The 13,271-nt window shown below is 43.8% G+C and overlaps 1 protein-coding gene across 1 annotated transcript in view; it reads left to right on the top strand.

Moving 5' to 3' along the window:
- The window catches only part of Wdfy2 (WD repeat and FYVE domain containing 2), a 145,019-nt gene extending 132,451 nt beyond the window's left edge, over positions 1-12,568 (top strand). The window contains exons 9-12 of the mRNA XM_005075280.4: positions 3,033-3,134; positions 4,153-4,283; positions 6,354-6,462; positions 7,550-12,568. Coding sequence (XP_005075337.1) covers positions 3,033-3,134; positions 4,153-4,283; positions 6,354-6,462; positions 7,550-7,579 — 372 coding nt within the window. The 3' untranslated portion in view covers positions 7,580-12,568. The remainder of the gene's footprint in view (positions 1-3,032; positions 3,135-4,152; positions 4,284-6,353; positions 6,463-7,549) is intronic.
- Positions 12,569-13,271: the final 703 nt, after the last annotated feature.

Genomic DNA, 13,271 nt, shown 5'->3' with positions numbered 1-13,271 from the left:
GCCCTAAGTTAGAAAACTCCTGTGGAGTAAGAGCTCTTAGCTTGGTTTTAATGGAAATACAGGAGATAATGTTCTTGTAATTGTTAGTCATGTTCTAAATAGTCCCCAAACATGATGTCCCCTCTTCTTAAGCACATATTTAAATTTTCCATAATACTTTAAATTAGTTATGCTTTTTAATATATAAGCATTTTAAGAATTAAATGCTTACTGAACATTTGTAGGACAAGTATTTTGAAGTTAACCTTTTCTTATTGACCTAGAATTATTCCAGGTAAACTTTCCCTTTGACGGTCAGCATTCTTGTCATTTATTTCTTGCAGGGTATGAAAATTAAATAGAAAAAACACACTTTATAAAGACAAAATTTCCCCAGTTTTTTCCATCCCCTCACCCCAGTTTCATCCCAAGAGAGTCACTGGTGTTACCCACACTGCAGTGCCTCCAGATGCCAGTAACCAAACGCTTAGGAAGATTACAGCTTTATTTCGTGGAACCATAAATCCACAGGCGTTCTATTAGTAACTAATTAAAATGATCCTTAGTGGTAGGAAGCCAGGAAATGTAGAATATTGCTTTTGAAAAGTACACTTGGCACCCTCCAGGTACAGGCAGGGATCATTGCAGCCCATGCTACTCACGTGAAGCAGGCTCCCCTAGGACTGGGGATCATGTCCTGACTTGCTTTGGGTTAGGGACAATCAGACCTGATTCAGGCCTGGCTTTTGAGTGCTTTTTTTGTTTGTTTTTAATGGAAGAACAACCCAAAGGAACATATCAGTGTTGTTTCCAATGATGCAAGTAGGCGTTTGAGAGCCAGCTTTGAACCATTTTGGCATGCATATATATGAACATTCAGCATTTGCTGATGGTTTAAGATCTTGTTAATTAGAAGCTCTGATGAGCAATGAGAATGATTCCATCCATCTTTTACAAATACCATATTTCATAGGCATCTGGGAATTGCTTCCTAGTTATGGCAGAGGCTGTGGGATGCTAACAGTAATGAAGTTTGTTCTAACCTGAAGTGCTGACAGACTTTCTAGAATGTTCAGAGTAGCATTATGGTATAAGTAATGAACTTACAGTCAACACTAGTTAGAATGTCAGTGCTGGGTATTTTGGAAGGGATGTTATAACTGGCTGTCAAGGAAGGGTTCAGTGGGCCTGCACTGGGAGAGTCGTGGACTTTACAGACTAAGAAACCCCTGGAGTAAGAGCGGGGTGGGTGTGAGAGGTTGCTGTCGTGTGTCAGAGCTGCTAGGAAGTTAGCAACAGTCAGGCAAAGGAGTTGCAGATAGAAGACGGTATAGGGCAGGCGAGGGAGGACCCAGGATGGCTGGATGCAGATTAGCACGACACCTAAGATGCTAACTGTGTGTTTGTCTATACGGCTAATGAAATCAGTCATTTACATATTCTTAGATATAGCACACACTCTTTGTAGAAAAGTTAGAAAATACTCATTAATAAAAAACAAGTCTGCTAATTGTGATACCACCATCCAGAAATATCATATTTACAAAAATCTATGACTTAACAAAGACTCTCCATTTTGGCAGACATCCATCCTTCTGTTTTTCTCTACATTTACAAAAATTCTTTTAACAAAAAATGGAATCTTATTAAATGTACTGATTGTTTTTCTCTGAATGCCCTCATCATAGACACTCACTATGATACATTTTACACCCAGATGTGTGTGAGTGTATGTGTAAAGGTGTGTGTGGTCAGAGTGTGCAGATGTCTGTTGTATGTGTGAGTGTGTGGTGTGTGTGTTATGTATATGTGTGAGTGTGGGGGTGGGGAGGGTGGTATATATGTGGTGCGTGTATGTATGTGTTTGTGGTATGTGTTTAATGTGTATGTGTGAGTGTGGCAGTGAGGAGGGTGGTATGTATGTGTGGTGTGTATGTATATGAGTGTATATGATGCATATGTAAGGTATGTGTAAATATATAAGTGCATTAGTGTATTGTGAGATTTGTAGGTGTGTATATCAGAATGCGTGGTGTATGTGTAAAATGTGTGTATATCTGTATGAGTGTGTATGGTGTACATGTGTGTGGTGTGTGTATGTGTGAGTGTATATCTGTGGGTATGATGTGTAGATGTGGTGTATGTGTGGATGTGGAAATTTATATGAGTGTGTGTGGTGTACACACAGACATGCTGCACTACAAGTCTAGTTCTGTCTCCACTTCCTGTCCCAGAACCATTTAAGCTCTTTCCAACCTGCTGCAGCTCAGTGGGAGAGTGCTTACTTGAAATGTATGAGGTCCTCGGTTCATTCCCCAATAAATACACTCACACATGCACTCATATAACATGTACACAACACACATATGCAGGATCTGCTAAAGTATACCTTTAAGCAGAACATATTTTTACAACCTGTCCGACTTAATGTAGACCACTTATGGGGTTACATATATATGTAATGTGCAATTAGACATCATGGTGTGTTATTAGAGACTAGGGACTGAAGTTCTCAGCCTGACCGTCAGGAGCCTGCCGAGAGTGACACCTGTCACTCCCTCCACCTTCACCGTTCCTGTGGTCTGCCTTCCAGCCATGCTGAAGTTTCACTCAGCTCCCTCCCCCCCCACCCCCGCCTCTTCTCCTCCTCTCTTCCTGCTTCAGGTCTCAGCTGACTTGCCTTCTTTAAAGGACACACACACACACACACACACACACACACACACACACACACACACACGCAGCCTGCATCAGAGCCTCTGGTCTACCTCACCAACCCTTAGGCTTTCAAACTCTCGGACATTTTGATTATTAATAATATTTTCCTGACAAGTCCCCTATTATAAACTCTGTGATTTTAGGTTCTTTTTATTTCCCACTGTATCCCATCCTCAGGGCCTGACAATTAGCAAACTTTCTGTAACTACTTTTGTGACTGACTGAGGAACCAGCCGTTTCTATAAACATGTCCTGGTTCTGGAAGTTTAGCCAGTGTCCACGGTTCCTTTGTCATACCGCCTCTCATTGTGGCTGCTCTCGCTTTATTTGAAAAGACCCCTGAGTGGCTGGACAGTGATTCCTGCCAGAAGTGTGACCAGCCTTTCTTCTGGAACTTCAAGCAAATGTGGGATAATAAGAAAATTGGCCTAAGACAGGTAGGTAATATGTGCTGTATTAAAGTGTAGTGTTTGGAAGTGACTTAACCATATAATTATAGAAGTAGTAGTCCCCTGGTTGGGAGTTATAGTGGACTAAGTGATTTCATACCTGTGACACCTAAATGTTTGTTGCAGCCCTAATAGATTAGGTTTCCTAGTGGTTTGTTCTCAGTACTTGAGTTTTAAAATTCTAACAGCATCTACTGATATGTACCTTAATATTAGAGGTGTCAGATTAGCTCATGTTGGCTCCAAACCAAGAAATTACATGAGGATGTCTACTTCTTAATTGTTCACTTTCCCTCCTTCTGACTTGGTTGATCTGATTTCATGGTTTGGTTTGGTCTTCTCCGTGGAGATCAAGTGTTAGATTTCCTGGGTTGGACACTGCTAGAGTCTGAGACAATGGGCGGGATCAGAGGCCATCTCAAAGTAGCAGCGCTTCCTCAGTTGAGCCAGCTTTCAGATCTGGCCATTGGGTGCCGCCTCTGTGTGCAGCTCACATCAACGGTAGGGGAAGAGGATGGAGAATGGGAGACAGAGGGGAGGCACACTTCCCAGAAGTCCTTACTCTGAACTGAGACCAAAATTAGAAGGAGTAGAAACCTGGTATGCCCTTAGTGGGTTTCAGGACACTGTTGTGGTGTGTTGTGTGGTGTGTGTATGTGTGTGTGTGTTATGGTGTGGTATCATGTATATCACATATTCAGTGATTTACTGGGGGATAACTGGTCTAATTCTTTTAGCACTTTGTAGTACGTAAATCATGTTAAATATTCTGGTTTACCTTCGTCAACTATAAATTAGCCCTTCTACCTAAGATACAAATAAGTCCCAGTCTGGCTTCAGATATTTGGTCACCTGGCGTCAGTCTCCCAAGTGCTGGGATTGTGAGCCTGTGCTACCATGGCCAGCTCTGGGGCACTCTGGCCTGGTGTCCTCACAACAGCAGTTGGTTTGCTAGTGTGCCAGCACTGCAGCCGGAACCATGGAGCCTGTTTCCCTTTTCTCCCAGCACCACTGCCGGAAATGCGGGAAGGCCGTGTGTGGCAAGTGTAGCTCCAAGCGTTCTTCCATCCCACTCATGGGCTTTGAGTTTGAAGTCCGGGTCTGCGACAGCTGCCACGAGGCCATCACAGATGAAGAGTAAGTCCCATGCCCTGCACCCTTCCAGGTTATGGACAAAACCTAGACTGAGAATTCCACTCCAGAGCTAGTCTACCTGCCTAGCTTGCTGAGGTGGTCGTACAGACAGAAACATGCAGAAAAAGCCCTGTGTCACCAAGAGGTTTCTGTGATTGAGAGAGAGAGAGACAGAGACAGAGACAGAGACAGAGAGACAGAGACAAAGACAGAGAAAGAGAGAGACACAGAGAAAGAGACAGACAGACACAGAGACAGAGAGAGACACACACAGAGAGAGACACAGAGACAGACAGACAGAGACAGAGAGAGACAGACAGAGACAGAGACACACACAGAGAGAGAGACAGACAGAGAGAGACAAAGAGAGAGAGAGACAGAGACAAACAGACACACAGAGAGACAGACAGACAGAGAGAGAGAGGGAGGGAGAGGTGAAGAGAGGATAAGCTCAAAGAATTCCCTGCTAGGCTCTCAGTGTGTGTCTATAGCAGATGATCTCAAGTAAAGCTGTCTGCATGCCCACTGAGAATATCCCAGGAAGCTAAGGCCAGTACTTGCCTGGGTCCAGCAGTTGTTAGGTTCTGGCAAGAGCTAAGCCTGTTTTTCAGGATGGCATTAGTTCCAGGAGCCCACCACTCAACTGGTGAATTCTGCTTGGTGTCCTGAGATCTTAGCTCTGATTTGGAAGGAGCACCTCTGAGAACTGAAAGCTACTCCAGACACTATCGAATGCACAGAGACAAGTTTGCCCCTAGTGGGTTCAGGAGGATAACCAGTCTCCTGTCCTCCCAACACTTTGTGGTACAGTCAGAGCACATCACCCTATCCAATACACATCAAGATGTCCTTGCCAAAGTGGTTGTTCATGTGCACTGATTATTTGCCCAGTCAAGAACATGATGAGATTAATGGGAGTTCTGATCATTGAAGAAAACTGCAGGGGGCCTTAAAGATGGTTGAGTTCAGTTCTTCATTCTATAAAGACAGATCTGAGTCTAAGAAATTTAAACTTAAACTGAAATCATTTACAATGCTCATTTCACTACTGAAGTATTTCCTGTAGATTCAACTAAGGCCAAGAGACAGTCACCTGCTGAGTGCTCACAGCCGCATAGAGACCCTGAAGCACAGTGAGGGCATCTGCCTGACCTACCAGCTCCACCTCTGCCTCTTCTGCCTAGTCTCTGGCAAGCACTGTAGACCTGCCTATAGAGTGCCAAGGCAGCCAATGGGCCTGCTCACGGAAATTGGCAGCAAAGTCATAGACCCAAGAACACAGAACAAGCAATGGGGTGTGTGTGTGTGTGTGTTAAGATATTTATGTTTCTTGGCCATGCATAAACACACACACACACACACACACACACACACACACACACACGTTCATACATATATATTGCTTTAGTGAAACTTTAGAGTACAATTTTTTTTAACTTTTATTTGCATTTACACCATTTGGAAAGGGAAGAAAGCATGGGTGGTCTTCAGTTACACAGACAGCAGTATCTTGGGCATTTTAACAACCACACCTTTAAAATAAAATAGGCTAAGCTAGAGTATATTCCTTCCTCCTAAGCATAGACTTAGCAAAGGTCTTTAAAAGAGTTCTCCAAAGCACAAGTTGAAAATTTCATGGATCCCATCATAACAGAACTCTTTCCTGAAGGACCTTGGGGGCTTTCATCTTTCCTATTCTGGAGACCAGAAGAATTATCTTACCTTGCTATCCTTGTAAAATCTTGTAATAGGGCCAGTGAGACAGTTGGGTGAATAGAGGCGCTCATGCCTGAGCCTGACTGCCTCCGCTCACTCTCTGAGTCCCAGGGGCTAACAGGAGAGAACCGACTCCTGAGAGCTGTCCTCTGATCTCCTGGTGTGCATTTACACACACACGCTCGCGCACACACACACACACACACACACACACACACACACACACACACTAAATGAATAATAAAATCATGTACCAAGGAGCAGAAGCATGAGCATTTCTAACAGTGAAGCAGTGTTAGCCATTGGGCTAAAAGTGAGGATCTAAGTCACCTTTTACTCTGGTCTTGCTCCTTCCAGACGTGCACCCACCGCCACCTTCCATGACAGCAAGCATAATATTGTGCATGTGCATTTTGATGCCACCAGGGGATGGTTACTGACTTCCGGAACTGACAAAGTGATTAAGGTAAGTTGCCATCTTGTTAAACTTCCTACTGTGGGCCTCGTATACAGACAGGATCAAAAACTGTGAGGCTGTCTGTGTTCATGTCACCCATGAAAGTGAGCATTATCGAGAGCCCACTGCACTCGACACTCTGATTTGTAGGATAATTTACTTAGAATTTGATCTTTAAAAGCCAATACGGGACCCCATGGAGGTTGTCCAGTTGGTAGAGTGCTTGCAAGGACCTGAGCATAAAAAAAAGTGGGCCTGATGGCAAACTGTAATTACAGAGCTAGGGAGGTAGAGTAAGGTGTATCCCAGAGGACTAGCCAAGCAGCCTGGCTTAGTCAATGAGCCATGGGTCTCAGTGACAGATGCTGTCTCAAAAGGCCAAGGTGGATAACTCCCAAGGAGCAACAATTAAGGTTGTCCTATAACTTTCACATACATAAACACACATTAGACAATAAGTCACATGTGCAGAAGTCCCAAGAGTAACATGAGAGACAGTAGCCAGGATTCTCAGAGGGAGGGGAGCAGCTTGGGAAGCTCTCTATAGTGGGTGGTCTTGAACTAAATGGAGGTTGGAAGGCAGGCCAGAATCAGTCACCAAGTCATGCAGAAGCTTTCTCCTGCTGAAATTAATGACTCCAAGAGTGTTTATCCACTCTACTCCTCTGAAGCCACATGGACTCACTGCCACAGCAGAGGCCCAGAACACAGGGGCGACTCTGTCATCCTGCCCAGTTTTGGAGGCAGCAACAGGATGAAGTTGCTAGAAATTACTTCAAGCAAGGGTCAGCCAAACTCTGAGACCTTGGCCCTTCTCTTTTGATGTCTTAGAGAATTGTTTGGAAGGTTCCCTGGGAAGTCTATGGAAAGGCATGACCAGGATATGCTGGCTTCTCTCTCCTTCAGTGGATCTGATCTGCCTTAACGCTCCTTAGCTGGAGCAACATGTAGCTACCCTTATGTAGAAGTCAGGCTAGTATTTGTTTGATTACTGGGGAAAAAACAAAACCCTACTTTGAATTAATGCCATTCTAAGCATTGTTCCTCAGTAAAGTTTGATCTTAATTCCTCGTTGGCATGTTTTTCTCCTTTGCAGTTGTGGGATATGACCCCAGTCGTGTCATGATGACTCTCCCAGGGACTAGAAGATAGTCTTCACTAAAGAAACACTTGTTTGAGCCTGAAATCATTACAGGAAAAGGAAAGTACATAGAGATGAGCAGGAAGAGAAACTAAAGGCTCAAAGTGAATCTGTGTTCTCCCCGTACTGGTGCAGTGAAGAGTGGAAGAGACTCTTCAATTGTCCTTACAACATAAAAGAAGATATTTTTTTATCAAATGGTTTATACAGCCTGGCTGTGCTGCATTGTTTTGAGTATATTGCAAAATCTGTGTGGGATGTTTAAGTGTCTTGTGTCTCAGTCTTTCATTGTGCTTGTTGCTTTCTGTGTCAGGAAAAAAGAGAGAGATATGTGTTGAAGATATTGTGTCGTATAAAGCAGTCTCCACATTCTCTTCACCTCAGCATGTACCAGACAGAGCTTTTCTCTTTTCTTGAGTCTTCCTTTACTGGCCACACTTTCCTGTTGCCAGAGTGTATGATTATAGTTTGTTCTGGTGTTCTGCTTCCATGGCCAGATAAGAGTTAGAAAACCGCATGTGTCCGACAGCTGGCACCTTGAGTCACCTGTGGGGAGCAGTTATGTCGTTGGAAATGCCTGCATTTCTGCTTCAGCATTCTCTTTCATCCCACATTAGGAAATGCTTTCAGAAACTGCTGTCCACTGTCAGCCTGAACACCAGTCACATGACTCAGCCTCGCCCTGCAGTGCCTGTGTCTTTCCAAATTCAGTGAGGGCTTCTTGAGCCTTTTGCATTTTGGACTTTGGGGATTTTGATTTTTTTTTTGTAGCTTTCCTTTATTTGTAACATAAAAGACAAACAAAAATGTCCATGCTCCATGCATCTTTCTACATGGTGTTGCCTCTAAATGTGAGAGTTTATTACTTTCAAATTAGAATCCTGCTGTCTTCACCATCCATATTTAGTTTCCCTTTAAAAACCAGGTATCTATGCATCTATGTGCTAATGTATACCTTTCTATGAAGCCAGTATGTGATTTAAACAGAGGTACTAAGAAACGGAACAGAATTCTCCTAAGGAAATCAGTCCAGCTTGATAAGGGACAGTAAGGACTCACTCACTTCAGGATATCAAGGTACATTAAAAGTAGTAGCAAGCCTGGAAGCTGGCCCATCCAAGCACTTCACACATGCTCACCCATTAGGGTATCAGTGAGGGTGCCAGGTCAAAGTCCTGTGGGTACACAGGCTGATTGCTTGCCCTGACTTTCCATGTCATACCTCCACAGTATCTTCTTCACTCCTGATTTAACAGGTGTTTCCAGGCATGAAGTACTTAAATGAAATTATAGTTCTCCCTATTATCTTGGTTCTGTTCCTAGAAAAGCAGTTTCCCCTATGTCATCATTGCTTCTGTTTCTGGAAGAAGCAGTAGTAACCATACTTGGATACCACCTTTAGCACTGACGACCCAGAATGCTTCCTGGACAAGACATCCTGGAGCCACTTCTGCTGACTGGCAGTGGGAAGCAGGCCTGGTGTACACCTCCCACAGCCACACCCCTGGCAACTGTGGTGTGAGAGCAGAACTTGCACACTCTCCAGGAAGTGGTTTAATGGCCTGTTCCATGAAATGCCACCTAGGTTCAGTTAGGCCACTCTAACTGGTTTGAGTCTTCTCTGCATGAAAACTCCATCACAGAGCTTTGAAAAGAGAATCAGAGCTAAAATATTCAAATATCAATGGTACAGTTGATTGGTAGAATCTACAGCCACTCCTCAAGTTGTAGAGAACTGTATGTTGGAAATCAGTCTCTTTGAACTGGAGCATGACTGCACATGGGGAAGAAAATACAGTATTAGGAAACTGGAGGCTCAGGCACCCAGCCCAGCAAGCCTGTGTGGATTTCCACTAATGTAGAGATCAATTCAGACTCCTAGGAAATGGATTACCATTGGAGAGAGAGAGAGAGAGAGAGAGAGAGAGAGAGAGTGAGTGTGTGTGTGTGTGTGTGTGTGTGTGTGTGTGTGTGTGTGTGTGTGTGTGTGTGTGTGTGTGTGTGTGTGTCCAGCCGGGACATCTGGTCAACCCTCGTGAAGGAGAAAGGAGAGCAGCACTTCATTAGAACACTATCAGATGGCCCTACACTGGTCACCTCCCAGCTACAGCTCATGCTGAAGGGTCTCCAGAGGTTGAAACTTCACAGTGATGAAAATCATGGTTGTATACCACAGATAACCACAGCTCTGCCCTTTCCTTTTACCCATGTGAATTTGTTGGAAAAAGTGTATCAAAACAACTGTATATGCACACAGGGATGCACTGTGGATGCTGGGTTTGCCTGGTGCTCTTATCTCATAGAAAATGCATTCTGGAGCTGACAGATTTCCAAGCATTCTCTGAAAAAGAAGGCTTCGTCTATCAGGCATGAGCGCTGGCATGGCACTTGGCTTGTGTCTCCTCTGAGTAAAAAGAAAAAAACCACAAATCTATCATCCTGTTTTGTTTGCACTTCGGTTTTTTCCCCCTCTACTGTGGAAACCTCAGCTCTGGAGATGGTGGTGAGCATAGCCTGTTGGGAAGTAGGGAGACCTCATGTGCATGGAATTTGTTCCTTGTGGATGCAAAGCACCTGATACTGTTAGTTTCTCCAAAGGAAAGCATTTAACAGCTACCTGGGTGCGTCTACACCTTAGAAGAAAAAAAAGAAAAGAAAAGAAAAAAATGGTTTTAGAAATAAATACTTGGAATTTTGTGTCATTTTATAAAAGGTCAGTCAACATAATGTGTTTCTTGGTTAATTCAATTATTCATGAAATTACAGCATTGGAAGGGGATCTTGAGATCTCAGATGTCCTAGGTTAGTCCCACTAGGCAGTTAGATAGGGATAAGGTATAAACGAGAATCTCAAAGAACAATGGCTTTTGCTATTACCAATAGCAGCCCTTTCTTGCCTGGGGCAGGAAGTCTCTGGAATCAGGTTTGCTACTGTTTTGGGAAAATTTGACATAACGTTTGGTGCCTGCCTATGGTTCTGAGTGGTGCATGTTATTGCAAAGACCAGTAGTCCCATTTATCTGTATGTCAACAACCCCCATATACCATACCCCACCGGCCACCCCTGGAGTTCCCACTGCCCTGCTGGCTAAGGGCTGCTCCACTGAGTCTGGGCTTACAGTGTTCGTCCTTGTGAGATATCACCTTCTCAGCATCTCAGAGTCATAATTTAAAACTATACTGTATTTTTGTTTAACATCAATCCTTACAAAGCTTGAATTTTAACTTTAAAGCAAAAGAATAAATAGTTCTGAACTATGTGTCACAGTATACAGAAATATTCATAAATGGGGCCTTTGGTTTTGCTTTTTCATAATATATATATATTTATATTTGTATATAAGTGAGCTTATTCACTAAGATTTATATTTTAAAGCAAAAGAAAAACATTTTTCCAAAGTGCTCTTATTTTTTTCCTTTAAGATGTTAGGTGAAATTTTTGCTGGTGTAAAAGTGAATACTCGGCACAAATGAAATAACACTCAAGTTACTTGGTTTGCCACTTTGTCAAGCTGTGAGGTCCTGCCAGGAATGTCTGCCTGCTCCTGTGAACTGTAGCTCATCTTGATAGCCAAGAACTGCACACTGACCTTCAGGGGTTTGGGTCTGCGTTATCACCTTTTACCAAGCGCCTAGGGGCTAACACGGGCAGCAGTCCTCCCGTGGACCTCTGTGCCAGAGCCTATTGTCAAAGGTTTTGAAAAGGAGATCAGATTTCTGAGTGAGGCATGAACTCTGCTTGGGTGCTTATGGTTCCTTCTGACTCTGTGAGTGTTGCCAATTACGGGACTAACTCAAACTGCCCCGTCACATAGCCGGCCTCACTCAGGCATATGAACACACTGGCAGACCAGGGAGTTGCTTCTGACTTTTTTCTTCTAGAACCTAGTAGGTGTAGTTTTAGAAAAAGATGGTGAACTTAATTGTCAGTACTATCTCATTTAAGATACCTCAATGTGTTCACCTTTAGGAACTGAGAGGATCTTACTGGGGAGACAAAGTGTTTAGGAAATGCAAATTTGTTCAAATCTGACTTAAATATTTATGTTTTTTTTTTTTTTGCTTGGTTCTTTGGGATATATTAGTGGGCAATTTTTTTTTTAAAGAGAAAGCAGTTTGAGCATTTTACTTCTGAATACTTACCATTTTGATGGATTTGCAGCCTTTCATTCATAGTGTACGCCAGTATGAAGTGTGGACCAAAACACTTACAGCACCATTACCATTGTTCTGTGTGTACTTGGCATTTATGCCATTTGCCTTGCATTTTAAATGGATTTTTCAAGGTATTGTCATTTGGGGAGGAAAAAAAATATCCTGCTTGACAAGTGTGAAAACTGTCAGCAGGGAAGGTACTAACCCCACAGTTGTACCTGTCAATTGTTGTATTGTGACCAGGAACTTGGGTTCTTCCCTTTGCACAACTGCCACCTGGGGCCTGGATGTGGCTGCCATGGGTTTGTTACCTTATGGGTGTCTTTTTCCAGAAAAATCAGGAATTAGGAGATTAGGAGAGGGCTCAGCTAAGCATGCTACACAGCCTGAAGCCAGAAGCTAGAACAGGCCACTACACAGCCTGAAGCCAGAAGCTAGAACAGGCCGCTACAAAGCCTGAAGCCAGAAGCTAGAACAGGCCGCTACAAAGCCTGAAGCCAGAAGCTAGAACAGGCCTCTCCATGGTGGCTTGAGTCAAACCCCTCTGGTAGTTGCTATGTTCCCTGCCACTGGATTCCACCAACCACACCCACTGCTCTTGATCCTAACATAAATGTGATGAGCTGGCACTGAGTGAGACTAATCTGTGACATTAAGATGACTGTATCCCTGTAAATAAATGCTGCTCGGCACTGTGAATGTTTCTCTCTCCGTTTTCCCCTGTATGGCCCTCTAGCCTCTTGTGTATGTGTAGCCTATTCCGGTGTACGGCTCAGAGCAGTGGCCCCAGTGGCTTACAATAAATGTTCGAACACCTGCCTACTGTCTTGGTTCCATCATTGTCAAATGTAACTGTATAAACCTAGCAACTCATTCCTGCTGTGCTGGGCTTGGCTGGTACTGTGACTCAGGGGCTTTGGAGAAGTAGGGTAACCCAGTCATACCCCTTCCTAACTCTTCCTTATTGCTTACTACTTATTTTCTTCTCCATAAAACTCCTCAAGAGTTTCATCGAGGTTCCTGACTCTGTTTACCCCAAGGGTTTTAAATGAGGTACCTGACTGTTTATGTCAAAGGCCAGTGAGGATCCGGACTCTATCCTCAAGTTCTTGGTCTCTACTTGGGAACTCTGCTGTGCATAGGAAATGCACCCTACATTAAAGAGAAACACAGAAAATGCACCCTACATTATAGAGAAACGTGGTTACAGCTCAAGTGCTGAGCTCAAGCTGGCTAACAACGGCTTACCTAAGATGGAAACTCTTATTGTTTCTACCCTGGTGGGATCTGACCCATCAATGCAGAAGGGGGAAGCTTCCAGATGACTCTACACCTGGGCAAGCCCAGCACAGCAGGAATGAGGCAGTAGACCATGGTTTTGGTTGTGCCCCTCCTGCTAGTCTGGCAATACCCTCCAGCAGAAGCCCCTGCCTCAGTGTTCCCTAGCAGTCAGTCAGCATGTGAATGTCTCCAGCTACGTGGAGAAACAGCTGAGTTTCTTCCACTGTGGGGAGGAGGCTAG

The sequence above is a fragment of the Mesocricetus auratus genome, unplaced genomic scaffold (assembly GCF_017639785.1).
Source record: "Mesocricetus auratus isolate SY011 unplaced genomic scaffold, BCM_Maur_2.0 Super-Scaffold_100707, whole genome shotgun sequence".
Taxonomy (NCBI): domain Eukaryota; kingdom Metazoa; phylum Chordata; class Mammalia; order Rodentia; family Cricetidae; genus Mesocricetus; species Mesocricetus auratus.
The sequence above is the reverse complement of the archived record's forward strand: the minus strand, read 5'-3'. Positions and strand labels throughout refer to the sequence as shown.